At 33.6% G+C, this 19,203-nt stretch overlaps 1 protein-coding gene across 2 annotated transcripts; it reads left to right on the top strand.

Moving 5' to 3' along the window:
- Nucleotides 1-638: 638 nt before the first annotated feature.
- On the top strand, nt 639-16,992 carry LOC116139553 (tripeptidyl-peptidase 2). Of its 2 annotated transcripts, XM_031425216.1 has the most exons (34): nt 643-1,019; nt 1,132-1,210; nt 1,304-1,377; nt 1,529-1,638; nt 1,795-1,875; nt 2,260-2,346; nt 2,429-2,571; nt 4,409-4,559; nt 4,633-4,755; nt 5,121-5,204; nt 5,315-5,502; nt 5,630-5,804; nt 5,947-6,068; nt 6,375-6,454; nt 6,979-7,037; nt 7,891-8,045; nt 8,618-8,796; nt 9,248-9,360; nt 9,436-9,606; nt 10,381-10,509; nt 10,601-10,701; nt 10,791-10,908; nt 11,226-11,305; nt 11,723-11,795; nt 12,080-12,165; nt 12,246-12,297; nt 12,407-12,541; nt 12,739-12,804; nt 13,811-13,903; nt 14,469-14,564; nt 14,785-14,883; nt 15,154-15,246; nt 16,022-16,234; nt 16,465-16,992. In XM_031425216.1, exons 1-34 carry the CDS (start codon nt 827-829, stop codon nt 16,621-16,623), a joined length of 3,960 nt encoding a protein of 1,319 aa, XP_031281076.1. In that variant the 5' UTR covers nt 643-826; the 3' UTR covers nt 16,624-16,992. The 2 variants fall into 2 exon arrangements, with proteins under 2 accessions (XP_031281077.1, XP_031281076.1); XM_031425217.1 differs by lacking the exons at nt 14,785-14,883; nt 15,154-15,246; nt 16,022-16,234; nt 16,465-16,992 and adding an exon at nt 14,746-14,766 and having other exon boundaries at nt 639-1,019.
- The last annotated feature ends 2,211 nt before the right edge of the window (nt 16,993-19,203 follow it).

Below are 19,203 nucleotides of genomic sequence, written 5' to 3' on the forward strand. Positions count from 1 at the left end.
GTAATATAAAATGACTTAACTCCAGTTATCTCACATAACCCAAACCAGACATGCCCTTAGTGTTTTGCTTATATTCAAATTGTTAGTGTTTTTTTCTCATCTTATCTATACTGTGTTTTACTTGCATTCAACCATTTGACAATACTCACCAAGACACTATTATTTCTCCTTTATAAATGCATCTGTTTTTTTTTTTTTTTTTTTTTTTTGCCCTCTTATTTATCAAAGTTTAATTTTGGTCTCCATGAATATAAATTACACACAAATATAATTTGATTGAAAATGATTTGGTGGTTGATTGTAATCATACGTTAAAAGGGTGCCACTAATAAGTGCAGACTTTTCATAAATTGAAATAATAAAATAATACTCAATTGACCCACTATACAACAAATTCTCCATGAAGGATTTAGAAATCAATACATTTCATGCAAGGACAAATCCAGTAATTTTCAGCACCACCCAAATTTCATCCAATCAAAACCACCGCTTTGACAATCCTCAAAAGCTCATAAATAGGTGTCATTTCAACCCGCGAGACCTCCAGCCCCTCCGTCAACGCCACCACTTCTTATCGTAAATTACCCAACTACCCTCCCTAAAAAGATCCAACAAAAGAAGTAGAAAAGCAATGCGATTGCAAAGCCCATTATTTAAAGGAAAGCTTACGTGTACACAGAGGGTAGCGTGTTTCTCACAATCATTATTTTCTTCGCAGATTCTGTCGTCTTCTCTACTCACGAGAACTGAAAAACAGCTCAGTCTTACGAGAAGAAGAAGAGTGAAAGGAGGGCGAGAGTGCAAATTTCAAAGTAAACTTAGGGTAATGCCTTGTTTTTCTTTGACTTCTGGTGCTAGTGGTGGTATTAGTGGTGATGATAATGGTTCACTTCGTAATTTCAAACTAAACGAGTCAACCTTCTTGGCCTCCCTCATGCCGAAGAAAGAAATTGCCGCCGATCGCTTCATCGACTCTAACCCTAAATTCGATGGACGCGGCGTCGTTATTGCGATTTTCGGTATCGGAATCAATTACTCCTTTGTTTGGTTGAAAAGAAAAGAAGAGAAGAGAAAAGAAAAGAAAATTATGTGTTATATTTAATAAATTTATTCGATTTTTGGTGTTTTTAGATTCTGGTGTCGACCCTGCCGCTGCTGGCTTGCAAGTGACATCCGATGGGAAGCCTAAAATCTTGGATGTTGTGGACTGGTACTATTGTTTGCTTTAACAATCTATGAGATGATGTTTAAGTTCTGACCTTTTTTTTTTTTTGTTTGGTTGTTGTACTATTATCATTTTCAGTACGGGCAGTGGAGATATTGATACCTCAACGGCGGTCAAGGCTGATTCTGATGGTTGTATTCGTGGTGCTTCTGGTTAGTATTATTGATTCATTTAAACTTTCCATTTTACTTTGTTTTTGCTATTCATTTGCATTCTTAAAATTGAAAATGATTCTACATAGCATTGCATTTATAGTGTCAAATTATGTGGTCTCGAATTGATGGATGAAAATTTTCAATATAGGGGCAACTTTGGTTGTCAATTCTTCATGGAAAAACCCATCTGGTGAATGGCGTGTGGGCTATAAGATGGTATATGAGTTGTTTACGGACAAATTGACTTCTCGTTTGAAGGTAAGAAATATTTTCATTCGTGTAATCTTTGAACTTGCATTTTTGTTCTCAAGCATTACCGTGACTGGCTAACATTTTAAACTTCTTCTAACAAGCTAACATTTTAATCTTTTTTTTTTCTTTTTTTTTTTTTTTTTTTTTTGATATTCTTGGCAGAAAGAAAGAAAGAAAAAGTTGGATGAGAAGAATCAGGAGACAATCGCTGAGGCTGTAAAGCATCTTGATCAATTCGATCAGGTTACTGCAATGCTGTAGATTATATTTGGTTACGTGTATTAGATTTTGAAAGTTTTTGATACATCTATCTACTTCATCCTTTGTGTTGAAGTAGTACTAAGCATGATACTTTTTGCCTTCAAGCATCTTGGTTATCTGCAGACATTAGTTTCTTTCAGTTTCACATTCAAATATGGTGATAATTTTTGCGGAAATCCATTTGTGTTTTGTTTGCATGGTATTTTCATAATTTTTTGTTACTTGGAACAAAAAAGTATTGCTAGCTGTACTTAGAACTAAAAAGTATTACTTCCTGCCATGGTTTTACGCAGAGTAGTTTTTTAGCATGTGCTGTTATTCTTTTTGTTGCTTGCACATCACTTGCAGTAGTATCCCTTTTTACAGAAACACAAGAAATTGGAGGACGGAAGCTTGAAAAGGATTCGTGAAGATCTCCAAAACAGAGTTGATATTCTAAAAAAGCAGGCTGATGTGGGTAACTCTAGAATTCTGAATTACTTTTTCCCGAGTTGCGTTTCTTGCTCTGAAAAGTGATATCATTTTTATATTTTAGAGCTATGATGACAAAGGGCCTGTAATAGATGCTGTAGTATGGCATGATGGGGAAGTATGGAGGGTTGCACTTGACACACAGAGTCTTGAGGATGAGCCGGATTGTGGAAAACTTGCTGACTTTGCACCTCTTACAAATTTTAGGTATGCATGGTTTGTATTTAAAATATAATGTTGTTGAAATTTCTTCTTTTGGACAAAAGTACGATGATGTTGATTGGAGACTGATGGAAACTCTTGCCAAAGGGGTTCTAATCCACACAAACAACACCAGCAATACAGAGAACAAGCAATTCGACAAACTTATATTAATCAACAAAGGAGTAAACAAGACCTGTAGATCCAAAAAGACTCAAAACAGAACTGAAAACAGTAAACAAAGATAGTTCCTAGCAATTCGAGGAGCTAGGGACCTCCATTGATAATCCTTTCAAGAAAATAACTTAACCCTCTCCCAAGTCTAAACCCAACTTTATATACTAATGATTCATCTAAAATATCCCTCATCTATACAATTCCGCCACGTGGAGATTCCCCTAACTAACTCCCACTAGTGCTCATTCACACTCCTAACACCTTTGTATCCTTTGTGCCCTTTATGCCCCTTCAATTGGTAGACTTTAGTAATAGGAGGTCTATCAGAGACTATATATAGTATATTTATGCTAGAAATGTTATTCTTCACACCACAGTGCATATAACATGCAAGTGCATCAACTATTATATATCTTTTTTGTAAATTACCTGATCATAATTAGATATTGCCATTGCACAAATAGTCTTCCCCACTTACTGTCTAATGAAGCACCTGACTTTGCTTAGTGAATAAAGAGAAGCTGCTGGAATTGTTGCTCTTGGTTGTGTGGAAAGGGCACAATAACTGCTAACCTGGAAGTCTTATATTAGGCTTATGTTATGCAGCGGTGATTTCTCCATTCTCAAGCAAATAGTCACCAGCTTTCCTGGAAAACATGAATAGTTAACGGATAGCATTTGTTCATCAAGTACTTCTAACACAATACTAAATTTAATGAAGCAAAAGAGACAAGGATTTGGTCCCATGAGAAACGTGAACAAGAAGAAAAAGAAAAAGAAAATGGGAGTAACCATTTGTACTTATTGCTTGTGTACGGCCCCATGTGTAAATTTTTTCACGTTAGAAGATTTCTTGGAATTTTTTTCATTTGCTTAGAAACAAAGTAAACTTATATAAGTACATTTATAGAAGGATGAACAAGCTATTTGCAAATATAGACATAGGGGCCTGGCAAGAAATTTATTTTGTGCTAGACTAAAAATATTGTAATATTACTTTGTACATATATAGGCCAGCCCCTTCTCCTTATGCCTCTGAACAGATGCACTAATTTTCAAAAACATGTATTGCTCATTTTGTTTCTTTCAATCTCTAAGACCCACAAAACAACATAATTTTACAGCCCCATAATACTGCTGCTTTCATAGGCTTCCTACCCCCAAAAGCATGAAAACTCTCAACGTAAATAGATCAGCAAGAGAAGGGTGTTGTCAAGTAAAGTTGGACATAATTCCTGGCAATAGGAATACAAGAAAGATGATAATTTAAAACTTGTTGCTACAGAGAACCCCATCATGAGAGATCCTCTAGGAGTGTTAAATAAATTACCCAGGAGTTACTGGGGACTTCAGTAGTACAGGAAAAAATTATTGTGTTATTCTTGTCATATGAGGAAGCAAACTGCTCTGCCTAGTTTTATAATTAACCCATGGTAGGAGGGGTTTTGCCTATATCCCTACTTGTAAATGTAGTGTCACTCTTATTGCTAAGACTATACCATGGATATTGAATTGAGCAATTTGGTTTCTTCTCAGAGTCCTTTTTCATTTTTTATCATACAAGTTTTTATATTCTTTTTATTGGTATTCTTTTGAATATGTTTGGGAGTTACTAACGGGTATTATACAAACAAATGTCTAACTATTATCAGATCTACCCTTACAGGATTGAACGGAAGTATGGCGTGTTTAGCAAATTAGATGCTTGTACATTTGTTGTTAATGTTTATGATGAAGGAAACATCTTAAGTATCGTAACAGATAGTTCTCCTCATGGAACTCATGTAGCTGGTATTGCTTCGGCTTTTCACCCTGAGGTACTTCCATTTATGTTAATCTATTTGTTACACTATTTCAGGGTAAACCAGTCCTGACATTTGTGGTTGATAGGAGCCTTTGTTGAATGGAGTTGCCCCTGGAGCACAGTTAATATCTTGTAAAATTGGAGATTCACGCTTAGGCTCGATGGAGACAGGAACTGGCTTAACTCGGGCATTGATAGCTGCTGTGGAGGTGGTTAATTGTTTATCTGAAAGTAAAATACATTTTGAATATGATTTATCTTTGTTAGGGATTGTAGTCTTAGTATTGTATTTCCTATATTGGCTTTTCTTGGTTAATTCTTAATACATCTAAGCATGTGTGTACAGAAACATTACAAATATAAATAGACGTATATCTGTAAAGTGAGGTGGTAGATATGATAGTGTGCTATATTACATATTGCAAATGAACTACATAGAAGATTTCTTATGTGTGATATACAATGTTTAATTGATACAATGTCTAAGGGATGACTCTTATGCATATTTTAGATAGAGGATTGCTGATGTGTGATATTCTATGTCTAAGTGATGGCTGTTGTGCATTTTATGCAGCACAAATGTGATCTCATCAATATGAGTTATGGAGAGCCTACCCTACTGCCAGACTATGGTCGCTTTGTTGACCTTGTTAATGAAGTATCTCTTCAAAACCTTCCTTCATATGGATAACTGTCTATTTTTCTTTTCACTTGTTTTGTCTTTCATGCTCAAATATGATGTGGATGTCACCTCGGCTTTTAATTTAGGCAGTAAATAAGCACCGTCTAGTATTCATTAGTAGTGCTGGCAACAGCGGGCCTGGTTTAAACACTGTTGGTGCACCTGGTGGTACCTCTTCAAGCATTATCGGAGTTGGTGCTTATGTCTCTCCTGCAATGGCCGCTGCTGCTCATTCTGTTGTTCAACCTCCCAGTGAAGGGCTCGAGTACACTTGGTATGTCAACTTCAATTACTTCGATCTTGACCGTGAAATATCATTCCCTTACTCGGGCACCTATAAGCCATTATTCCGCTCTGTATCTGTATCTGTATCATATTTAAAATGTTTATATGGGATGCAGGTCAAGTCGAGGACCAACAACTGATGGTGATCTAGGTGTCTGCATAAGTGCTCCTGGTGGGGCTGTTGCTCCTGTCTCTACATGGACTCTTCAGAAACGCATGCTTATGAATGGAACATCAATGGCATCTCCATCTGCATGTGGGGGAATTGCATTAGTTATCAGTGCAATGAAGGTTTTTCCAATGCTTTGTTAGAACGCTTTTCCTTGTTGTCCAATTGACATTCATTTTTTTTTTTGGTTAATTTCTTTGTCATCATTTCAGCCAGTCTCTGTTAATCTTATTGGGGTTTCTGTTGCTTGATGTTGTCTTGCAGGCTGAGGGCATTCCTGTGAGTCCATACATTGTAAGGAAAGCTATTGAGAATACTTCTTTTCCTATAGGTGGTTTGGCAGAAGATAAACTATCTACGGGACAAGGACTTTTGCAAGTTGACAAGTTAGGATTGTGCTCTAGGCCTTTGTTCTTTGCTAACTCCTGGTTGGAAGAAGTCTTGGGTAGGATAGGCTTATCACGTCATTCATTAACCCTCCAATGACATGCCGCCACCTATGCATTTACGTACTCTTTTTTCTGCCTTACCACAGTAATGATTGGATAATTTTTAAATAAATGCATCAAAGGTGGAATCTTATTGAATGGATGTATGGATGATGTGTTATGGCTGTCCTACTAAAGATTTTATCCGTGAAATTGAGCTTTTTGAATTTTTAAACTTATTGTTGACCGCCCTTTTCATCACAGGGCGTTTGAATATATTCAACAGTATCGGAATGTTCCATGTGTTTCTTATGGAATAAAGATCAGTCTATCTGGAACTGCAAGTAAGTTTAGGTTCCTCACTCAGTCTCTCTGACTAACAGCACACAAACACAATTTCTGGGGTTTTACTATTATATGCCTAATAAATTTTCACGAGCGGGTTATATGTTAACATTACAGTTGGTGCTGCTAGATGAAATGCTGGATACTAGGAAGAGACTTGTAATTTGCCGATAGGTTAATAACTTATTTATACAGGAATTTTTATTTGATATTTGGATACAAGCTTTGCCTTGGTCAATTTTAGGGGTGGAGTTAGGAATTTGGATTTGTGGGGGCCATAGTATAAAAAGAAAGGGAGGAGGCAAAGATAATAAATATGTTTATAGGGCTGAGATTTTATGGAAATATCTATGTTTTGTAAAAGTCTTGTGGGTAAGGGGGCATAGCTCTACCCTTGGTTGAATATTTAAACATATTAATCATAGTTTCCACAATTTGTTTCAATATTTGAGAGTTCTTGATGTTAGTTATCTGCTAAGTGAATTACATTGATATTGATGTGGCACTTTAATTTTAACTGCAGCTCCTTCCTATCGAGGGATCTACCTAAGAGAAGCTAGTGCTTGCCAACAACCTACTGAGGTGGGATTACTGATAAATTTGGTGAACTTGATTATATGATTATGCTGGCTGAAGATTCTGCTTGTCTCTTGAATGTCTAAACTGAAATGTGGTTATCTTCAAGCTGCTCTAATTACATAGATTTGGGTTTTTTATTTATATAATTTGTTGTTAATTTAGTTATTGCATCTTCTCTCTTACCCATTCTATTTTCTCAATAGTGAATGACTGAATTATCTGAAGTCCTCCTTTTTCTAAAATATCTGACTGTAATAACCTGTGGAAATGCATTCAGTTTCTACATTTTTGTTGTATTGCAAGTTCTGCCTTCATGTTACAATTTTCCTTTTCTCTTATAACTTCCTGCAGTTGTATGAAGTATCATGTGAAAATCTATAAGCACCCGAGTGGAATATTTATTATTGGCTTAATTTAAACTTCTTTTCCATATCATAACTTTTGAAATTAGCATAATGGTCTGTTATGTTTTACCAAAACAAGGCACAACGAATTGTTTTTGAACAAGTATTTGCGTGCTGATTCTTGCCACAATGTAGTCTTGCACATCTTCTACAATGAATTGAGGGCTATTTCCTGAAATTTTTTCGAGTAGGACTTATTAGGTGATTATAGTATTTAATTATCATTTTAAAAATTTGACGTTTTTCTTTAGTTCTGCTTATTAATTTTTTTTAGAATTATTAGAGCTTGCATGAAATGTTATACAGCAGAGTTTACTTCCATTTTACCAAATGGATCCATCTCTAGCCTTTGCATTAAAAGATTGAACCATGGAGAAGATGTATCTGCCTTAAATGCTCATATTATTGACTGCATACCACTTTGAAAGCAGCTGAGATTATATTCTTAACAGTGGACAGTGCAAGTTGAACCGAAGTTTCATGAAGATGCAAGTAATTTGGAAGAACTGGTTCCCTTTGAGGAGTGTATTGAGTTACATTCTACTGGAAAGGAGGTTGTGAGGGCTCCTGACTACCTACTTCTCACTCATAACGGTCGTAGCTTCAGGTTAGTTGACATTACTTCTCTATACCTTTGACATTTTCTGTATCAATAGACATTGTTCAGATTGTACCTTTCATGTTAGTTTTGTCAATACGGATAAGGATAGTATAAAAGTGGAAGTCTGGGTCTGTTTTTTATCTGGGGAGCAGTTTGGATGTGAAGTGCTTTCTGTTTTATCTAATTTTTTCTGCATGAAAAATTGCTTGTTAGTTTTTATAATTAGTTTATTGAGGACTTTATTTCTTCATAATGATCTGGAAAAAGGTGGGACATTTGTTTTAGATTGTGATCTGGTTGAGAAGCATTAATGAATGTATCCCCAGAGTATAGATAGCATGGAAAACATGCCACATACACATATATACACACTGATACATGTACTTTCGTGCTATCGGAGGCACATGCTATGTTTCACCAAACTAAGTATATGGGCTTTCTTGTATTACTTTGTTGTTTTATTATTATGAAAAAATTTCATAGATTTCTGCTGTAAGATTTTTTGACTTTGTTATTTCTTGTCTTGATGCTGACAATAATTTATTCTTTTGACAAGAAGTTCTTTTCCCTTTTTTCAGCATAGTGGTGGATCCTACCAAACTGAAGGGTGGTCTACACTATTATGAAATATATGGAGTTGACTGCAAAGCACCGGGGCGTGGCCCTATTTTTAGAATTCCTGTCACCATAACAAAGCCTATGGCTGTTTTAAGTCGGCCTCCACTTGTTTCATTTGCAAGGATGTCATTTATGCCAGGTTATTTTGTACTGGTTTTTAACAGTTTGAATTATGTATCTATTTGTATGTCAGAATCAGTTCTGTCAGAAATTTTTTAAAATAATTGCATCACATCAAAAGGTGTCATTTAAGAATAGATATAAATGCTTTTTAATTAAACATGGGCCAGTTTTAAAAGCATTGTGAGACAGTTTTAAAAGCATTGTGAGACATGAAGAAAGTATTTGATTTCCATGAAATCTCCAAGGATCTGGCTTGAAAGAATCTGAAATATAGTATTGAGAAACTTTTCTTCCTTGCTTTCGGTGGCAACAATGTTACGGAGATTTAGTTTTGAAAAAGTTCTATTTATCTAAGCTCACTCTAAGGCAGATCAATGGGACATTTGGTCCTTTGATCTACAGTCTAGTTATTCTTAATTTGGAACTTAATTTCTTCTTTCTCTGCCTTGAATGTACTGTTTGAACAGGTCACATAGAACGGAGATTTATTGAAGTGCCACTTGGTGCTAGTTGGGTTGAGGCAACCATGCGAACATCGGGGTTTGACACAACTAGACGCTTTTTTGTTGACACTGTTCAGGTACAAAGCATTCAGTGAAAATTTTTATCAGGTCATTTGGATCTGGTTTAAAATGCCTACTACTGCAATGTGCAGGTTTGTCCATTGCAAAGGCCTATTAAGTGGGAGAGCGTTTTGACGTTTTCTTCTGCAGCTGCCAAAAGCTTTGCCTTTCCTGTTGTGAGTGGTCAGACCATGGAATTAGCAGTAGCTCAGTTTTGGTCAAGTGGAATGGGAAGTCATGAAACCACTATTGTAGACTTTGAGGTATCAATTTTATGTCAAAATTTAATACAACTATTTAGTTCTGTTCAAAATTTGAAAGTTTATCAGACTTTTGTGCAATTTTGTTGATTTGGGTATCTTTTGCTTTACTTTGTACCTTTTTTAAAGTTTTGAACTTTTACAAGTGGTTTTGGAGTACTTGATTACCTTGATTGTGATGGCTTTATGGACCTGCTATCTCAAGAAGTTCTTCTCGCTTTTATGGCGGTTAATTTGATTCTTACTTTCAGTAATTCTTACTGTTTGCTGTAAGAATGTGCTCAAGTTTATACATAAATAGGACTTGCTTCTATTTTTCTTCATTTGGATGACTTTTGGACTTTTTGTCTCATTTCTTCTATTTTTATTATCTGCTTTGCTGCCCATTTCTCTCAGGGAGCTGGGGAGATTTCATTACTTTTTCTGTGAGATAAAATCTCAACTGTATTGATTCTCTATTTTTATTTCATTTTCTTGATTTTCAACATTCATAGGGTCATGATTTCTTACATATTCCTCCCCTTGCCCTTTTCTATTATATGATTTTGTTTCTGTCTCTTTAGATCAAATAAATTGACTGTGAAGTGCTTGCACAGCCAGTGTTCATGATGGTGAATTCTGGACAGCTTAGCTTTGGTGTTTCTTGTATCAAAGAATAATTTTGGCGGGCTAGGCCTGGAGGGATTGGGATGTTTTTTGAAGATTTAACAAAAACGAATGTTTTATTAACTTCTTCGTGAAGAAATTTACATGTTGATTCTATATAAAACTTTTCAGATTGAGTTTCATGGGATTGACATACGTAAAGAGGAAGTGCTACTTGATGGAAGTGAAGCACCAGTTAGAATTGATGCTGAAGCCCTATTAGCATCTGAAAGACTTGCTCCTGCTGCTGTTCTTAATAAGGTGAAGAAGGCATTTTTTCGAAGATATATATGATTAAAGTCATATATATTTATTATTTATATGCATCAGTCTTATTTTCTTACATTTGCAGATAAGAGTTCCATATCGACCTGTTGAAAGCAAACTTAGGGTTCTTCCAACCAATCGTGACAAACTTCCCTCAGGCAAACAGATCCTAGCGCTGACATTAACGTGGGTTATTTCATTCATTTGCTTTTTTTGTTGCTTCATTTGGCTGCATGTCAGGTTATACTAGACCATTATCATTTCTGGTTGTGCAGTTACAAGTTCAAACTGGAAGATGGAGCTGAAGTCAAACCTCAGATTCCATTGCTCAATGATCGCATATATGACACTAAATTTGAGTCTCAATTTTATATGATTTCTGACACAAACAAGGTACTTTGACCTATTATCACTTTAGAAATTTAAAATGCTTGTTAGTAGTTGTTTGAGAAAAGCTGGTGGAATGTTATTATGTCTTCTTAAGAATATATTCTGGATAGTGATTCATGATTTTGATGAAAATATTTGCACTTAAACAAGAATGATCTAATAGCATGAAAAACTCTATATTCACTTATTACAGTGCTGTGGCAATAGGTCAAACATTTTCTTATATGCCTAAAAACATTTTAATTGAAGCATAATTGCAGATATCTATTTAGTTATTCACATCTGATTTATTTTTTCATGTCATTTTTTTTCCCTTCCAGCGTGTCTATGCAAAGGGTGATGTTTATCCAGATTCTACAAAACTTCCTAAGGGCGAATATTGTTTACAGCTTTATCTGAGGTATGAGCCATTTCCTAGGAAGCAAAAAATATGCACATGCTAATTTTCATTTTGCTCATCCCCTTGTTGACTGTGTTCGTGACTTGTTTTGCTGCCTAGATTTGGTATACCAGATTCTAATCTAAACTGGCCCAGAAGAAATGTGGTCTTCTAAACGAAACTATGGAATACCAACTAATAAAGAAACTGTGCTTGTCTTCTAAAAGAAATTCCTTAATATCAATTCATCTTTCACTCCTTTATTGATGACCAATTTGGTTCTTCTTAAGAACCTGAAACTGTGTTTTCACTGGTAATCTTATAGGGAGAAAGTGGACATTGTATTGCATTTATAAAGTTCTTAACCATTTAAAATATCTGGTAAATAGAGGCTTCAACCCCATGTTCCTTTCTCTCATGGTAATTATCATTTTTCAGGCACGACAATGTGCAGTATCTGGAGAAGATGAAGCAATTGGTGCTGTTCATTGAGAGAACTTTGGAGGAGAAGGTAGAGAATCATGTTTTTATAAAGTTCAACCTTTGAGCAATTAGTTGTTACATTGGTGTAGAAGAATTATCTTCGCTAATGATTTGTTCTACTTGTGTAAAGAATTGGTCTACTTTAGAATTCTTCTGTTGAGATATCAAACTTATGGTCTAATCTACTAGTTTAATTTTAAGTTTACGGAAAGTTGAATTAATTTCTGGTTTGTGGAGGCTGTTTTCATCTTTTTGAAGAATTATTTGTTTTAAGCACCTATTAAATGTTTCAGTGGTTTATTTCTAATCCAGGATGTCATTCGATTGAACTTCTTCTCTCAACCAGATGGTCCAGTGATGGGAAATGGTTCTTTTAAAGCTTCCACTTTAGTACCAGGGTATGGTTGACTGCTGTATGATTCCTTCTATGTTTTAGTTTTGTCTCATATGTATCCTAACTTGGAGCATCTTTTGGTAGAAAAAAGCAAGCATTTTATTTGGGCCCACCAGCAAAAGACAAGCTTCCAAAAGTATGTTTTTCTTTTTTTTTTTTTTTTTTTAGGTGAAAAAAACTAAAGAAATTCCACTTACAAACATTGTTGCAGTAGATTTATAACTGCACTCTTATGTTATCTGCAGAACTCTCCCCAAGGATCTATATTGTTTGGAGTAGTCTCCTATGGAAAGCTATCATTTGCTGGTCAGGAAGAAGCAAAAAACCCACGAAAAAACCCTGTTACATATCAAATTGCATATGTAGTGCCACCTAATAAGGTTTTAAGATGTGCTGCCTTGTTTTTTTGCCTTTTGTACAAGACATAAATCATTATGAAATGGTAAAAAAAAAAAAAAAAATGAACATAATTTATTTGCTACAGGGATTAACCTGCTGAACAATGTCTTGTCTGTTCCATTCTTTATACTTCCACACAGTTTGTTAACTAATTTTTTCTGCTGTACTTGTTTGACAGGTTGATGAGGACAAGGGGAAAGGTTCTACTTGCACTAAGTCTGTGTCTGAGCGTTTAGAAGAAGAGGTAATCCAGTCAACCTGAAAGTATAAATTTTCTTCAGCAAATGTGCGTGTGTGATTGATTTATGTATGTAGCTTAGATATTTGGCACTTATTATACAAGTTGTCAAATTGTGTATGATATCTTCTGTCTTTGTAGTCAAATAAACTGTAAATAGTTTTAAAATATTTGTAATTTGATACGGACAGTGAAGTTGTCAATTTGGATTACATAAATGTTTACTTGAAAATTTTAATTTTTGATATGTGACAAGTGAATTTAAGTTAATCTTTCATTCATATCTAATGATGCAACTTAGGTATGTTTTAATATGTTTGCATTTTGACTTTGCAATGCATTGATTTATAAACAAGTTTTATTTAAATGTGGCGAGCTTCTCTTTTTCACTAAGGTGTAATATGATGTAAAATGTTGTCTAATTTTTATGCTTTGTGGTTGTACATTTTTTGTTCATCGAATTTGTTGTGTCCGGTATCTAATTTCTTCTGAGGTTTCAAGTTTTAATTTAAAAAAATTCACCAGTCAATAGATTTTTTGTGTCCCCTGGCAAATTTAATATTTGGTTTCATGTTTAAGTGAATGATGAATGTACATTTAGTAAGAGTGTCAAATTTTGAGAACACTTGTGCAGTGTTAGCTGCTTCTCCTTTTCTGGTCATTGAGTAAAAGCACTAACAAGAGCCTTCAAATGCATAGATTGGGTAATTGTTGATTTAAAAAAATTGGCTTTTGTTTTTCTTATATTTCAGGAAATTACAATCTTGTGATGCACCTGCATGTTAGATTGGTGAATACTTATTGGCTGCGTTACACTTACACTAGTACAAAACATGTACACATTAGGCTTGCATTTGGCAGCTTTCTCATGAAGTCTTCTCATTTCTCTGCGGTTGTGCTATTTTTATTATTAGCAAACCTCTTGTTTCTAGCTGTAGGACACTAACGTTTTCAAGTTGTTATTATCCAAGTTTTCTACAGCTACTTTATGCTGGTTTTGCATGTCAAACAGGTCCGAGATGCAAAGATAAAAGTGTTGGGAAGCCTTAAACAAGACACTGATGAAGAGTGCTCAGAATGGAAAAAATTATCTGCTTCTCTTAAGGTTAGAACCATTTATGATTTATTATGAACTGAGAAGCACTTATAACGTGATTTAAGTTTATTGTTTATGCTATATGTGGATTTTGTGGAAATGCTTTGTCATAATGTTTGATTTTTTCCTAAATGTAAACACCTTTCATTCTAAATAATCAAATAGCTCAATGATTATTTCAATTTGTTGTTAGTTTAAATGCTATTGTTGGACTCTTTTCTCTAAGCTTAAGTGTACTCATCTTAGTATGATAGCAGCATTGGTACCAGGTTAACTGAAAAGTCTTGTGTTCAACGCTCTTATTCCATTAATTAGTTTAACCATAAAGCAAGACTTTATTTCTGGATCTGCGTGACCATGTTCATTAATTAAATTGTCATATAACTATGATGCTTGTTAGAATTTATAAATTATTCTAGAAACAAGCTTTAGTTTTTGCTTATTTGACACAGAAAGTTGAGGATGACCAGAGTATTGGAACATCTTTTTCAACTTTTTGAAGAACTATTTTGGGCAATTAATTAGTTTTCTGGTCCAAAATGTCAATTAATAACTCTTAACTGTGTCTTTGTAGTCTGAATATCCTAAATACATTCCATTGCTTGCCAAGATTTTGGAAGGTCTGCTTTCTCAAAGTAATGTTGGGGACAAAATCCGCAGCAAGGAAGAGGTAAGTCTTATGACAAACATATAGTCAGCTGAAAGTACTTTGTAGTATTGATTTATGACAAGCAAAGAAGTTTGTGCACTATTTCACAGAATATCAAGTACTTTAAAATTATTTCTTCTAAAATGAAGCATTTTCCTATCTCTGTCAATGTATTTATTTTCAATGGATGATGGGTATGTAGGCATAATCATCTACATACTTATGAAATGGCCCTTTGCAGGTTATAGAGGCAGCAAACGAGGTAATTGACAGTGTTGACCAAGATGAGCTAGCGAAATTTTTTTCACAGAAAAGTGATCCAGAGGATGAGGAAGCAGAGGTGTGGATCCATGCTGCCTTTTTTTTTTTTTTTTTTAAACATTGACAACTGAGCTCTTGGCTTTATTTTCTATCATAATGCATCCTATCAAAACACATTTTTCTCTTAGTTTGATCTGGTGGCCGGGCTACATGTTATTTCTTCAACTTTTAGCATCTTTTTAGAATTTATATTACTTCGTTGCTTGAATTGTGGTAGTATTGCTTGTATTCAGTTATTTATTAGAGGTGATGACAATTAATTTACATCCTTGATGCTTTCTGATTACAGAAAATCAAGAAAAAGATGGAGACAGCACGTGATCAGTTAGCAGAGGCACTTTACCAAAAAGGATTAGCACTGGCAGAGATTGAATCATTGAAGGTAGTTCATGAGTCTTTTATGCAGGCTTTGCTAAAATAATATGCTATTACTGTTTTTCTGAAACTTTCTGCTTGTTTAGCTGTATTATTGTAGTACAAAACTTGTTTGTCAAGAAACTGAAATGATTTTTATTTAGGCTTTACAGAGTTTGTAAATGGTTCTATGATCAAAAGTTAAAAGTTGAATGCATCACTTTACGAGTGGTGCTGCCACCATATCTGAACTTGCTTTTCTATCATTAAGCTATTTATGTCATATGTTATTGTATTGCTAGGGGCTGCAGGCACATTGTTTCCAACACTGTCCCCACCTTCTCTCTCTATATATACAAAAATTCAGGAGATATCCACTTTCTCTCCCATCTTTATGAGTGTTGTTATCACCTTATCTGAACTTGTGTTTCTATGACTTAGCTATTTATGTCTTATATTGTTGGATTGCTAGGGGCTGCAGTCACATTGTGTCTAACAATTTCCCCACTTTCTCTCCCTATCTACATCCATATTTCAGGAGAGATCCATTGGGAATATAGTTAATTTTGCCTTGTTTCCTTCCTTAAAGTTGTGTGTCATCCACTTGCTTTTTTGAATCATTTAAATTTCAGAGTTTTAAAACCGATCTATTTAAAAAAAAAAAAAAAATTGAAAAAAAGGAACACCAATTTATTGAGTTGTGTCTTGTATTCATTTTCATTCTCCTCTGTTTTTAGGTAACATAGGAGCACAATTCCTTTGTTAACCTGTGTGGCGCTGATCATCTTTTTATCATCGTATAGGGTGACAAAGCTTCAGTTGCAGATGCAAATGAAGGCACAAAAGATGTGGACAAGACTGGTGATCAATCTGCACCTGTCTCTGGTGGTCAACCAGATTTGTTTGAAGACAACTTCAAAGAACTGAAGAAGTGGGTTGATGTGAAGTCTTCCAAATATGGAAACCTCTTTGTGCTACGTGAAAGACGGCTTGGAAGGCTTGGAACTGCGCTAAAGGTAGTTTTCTTGATATATTAGTCCAGTTACTGGTGACAACTGTCATAGAATTACATTTTGTTTGAGGCAGGCATAGTCATTAGTCGCTAGCCTGTCGAGGAAGTAAAAGATAGAAGGTGGGGGTTGAAGTTGAAGTAGGTGTTAGGCTTCAATGCTGGGTGGCAAAGATGTGGTTGTTCATTTTGTTTCATTAGTCTGCAGACATATTATTAAATCATCTTCTGGCGCAGGTATTGAGTGAGATGATTCAAGATGATGCGGAGCCTCCCAAGAAGAAGCTCTATGAACTGAAAATTTCTTTGCTAGATGAGATGGGGTGGAACCATGTGGCGGCATATGAGAGACTGTGGATGCATGTTCGGTTCCCGCCCAGCCTGCCTCTTTTTTAAGATTTCTCTGTTTTTACAAGTCCAGAAAGTGCACCCCCTTTGTTGCAAGTTCCTTCATTTTAAGGATAGTTTCTACATAACGATGAATATTCTATGTTGCTCCCAATATTTTTACATATTGCTGTGAAACATTGGAATTACATTGTAGCTTGGATTTAAAATCGGTATCAATTCTTCCCAAGAGGTTTGGGAACTATGTAATGGATAATAATCACGTTTAGTCTGTCGGCTACAATTTAGTTCAAATCTTATGCCACTGGAGCGCTTCAGTGTAAACAAGGTGCTCAGTTTGTCAAATATTGGACCCATTGAATTCAGGATCCAATTCTTTTATCTCTTAGATTTAGTAATAAGTACAGGTTTGAAGGATGATGGGTCTAATCATCTTTTTGCTTTCCGTAAAAATCGTTTTATAATATGAAATCAGGACTTTTTGAAATTATTTTTTTATAATTGTAAGGATCATTAATTAATCATTGAATTGAGTTTTCTATTTTCTCAAATACAATTTTGATTGGGAAAATGTTTTTCTAAGGTATAGTAATAGGGATTTAGAATGATTCATAAGGATTTAATCATGATTGTTAAATCGTGTATCATATTGTGTATCGAAAATTTAATTTTTTTAAACAGTATGTTGTATATTGTATCATAGCATATGTCTTTAAAAAAAAAATAATAATAAATAAAATAATAAAAATTTTCTTAAAATTAATATCATCCTCAAGATTAATTAAATATTTTTGTGATATTATTGATTTTAAATTATTATTTTATATAACTAAAATTAATCATAAAATTAAAAATTTATATCATTTCCTCTTAACATTTTTTTATAATATGAAATCATGACTTTTTGGAAATTATTTTCTATAATTGTAAGGGATCATTAATTAATCCTTGAATTGAGTCTTCTATTTTCCCAAATATGAGAGTTTGATTGGAAAATTGTGTTTCCAGGAATAGTAGCTGGGATTTAGAATGTTAATTATGGTTGTCAAATCATGTATTGCATCAAAAACTTAATTTTTTTAATAGTATATCGCGTATTGCATCATATCGTAAGATACGTTTTTAAAAAAAATAATAATAATAAATTTTTCTAAAAATTAATATCATCCTTAAGATTAATTAACGAATTTTGTGATATTATTGATTTTAAATTATAGTTTTACATAATTAAAATTAATCAAAAAAATTAAGAATCTATATCATTTTCCACTCAACATTTGTTTATAATATGAAATCATGACTTTTTGGAAATTATTTTCTATAATTGTAAGGGATCATTAATTAATCCTTGAATTGAGTCTTTTATTTTCCCAAAGATTTAGAATGTTTCATAAGGATTTAAATCTAATTTTTTTAATAGTATATCACGTATCATATGGTATCATAGGATACGTCTTTTAAAATAATAATAATAATAATAATAAATTTCTAAAAATTAATATTATCCTCAAGATTAATTAACGAATTTTTTGATATTATTGCCTTTAAATTATGGTTTTACATAATTAAAATTAATCACAAAATTAAGAATCCATATCATTTTCCCTCAACATTTGTTAATAATATGAAATCATGACATTTTGGAAATTATTTTTTATAATTGTAATGGATCATTAATTAATCCTTGAATTGAGTCTTCTATTTTCCCAGGTACGAGAGTTTGATTGGGAAAAATATTTTTCTAAGTATAGTAACAGGGATTTAGAATGATTCATAAGGATTTAATCATGGTTGTCAAATCGTATATCGTATTGTATATCGAAAACCTAATTTTTTAAATAATATATTACGTATCATATATGATATGTCTTTAAAAGAAAATAGTAAAAAAAATAATAAATTTTTTCTAAAAATTAATATTATCCTCAAGATTAATTAACAAATTTTGAGATATTATTGGTTTTAAATTATGGTTTTACATAATTAATAATTTATATCATTTCCTCTCAACCATTCATATAATTTCTAAGATCAATATTAATATTTATATCTCTACTTGTGTTATTATTATAATACAAAATGGGTAACACATTTTTCTCATGAAAAATTGGTAAATTTTGACGGATTTTAATGAATCGGGTAAGTTGTATCGAAATTTGTAAGGGCATAAACCGATACGTATTATATCGTATGATACATATCAACATATCGAAAAGTTTATAATACACTCTTTGATACATATCATTAGTAACTTGTATCGAATCATATCGTAAGATACATATCGTATATCGTATGATGCTAATAATTATGGTTTTAATTAGTTTAGTGGTCCTCTTCGGTTGTCTGCATTTTCTTTTTTTTCTTGTCACCAACTAAGATTAAAACGTACTTTCTTTAATGAAATATTGTGATATTTCATGTCCCCGCTCCCCACCAACCTCAGCATCAGCATTATTCTAGCTTTTTGAAGGCAACGGCTACTCATTATTAAAATTAAAATTAAAATATATATATTCTGGGGGAAAAAACGATTTTGTTTATGAGATTCTGGACCACTTCTTGTAACCTTTTACAAGTCTTTTGATAGTATATTCTCAGATGGAATGTAATAGTCTTACAATAATTTTC

Source organism: Pistacia vera, unplaced genomic scaffold, assembly GCF_008641045.1.
Source record: "Pistacia vera cultivar Batoury unplaced genomic scaffold, PisVer_v2 Contig352, whole genome shotgun sequence".
NCBI lineage: Eukaryota > Viridiplantae > Streptophyta > Magnoliopsida > Sapindales > Anacardiaceae > Pistacia > Pistacia vera.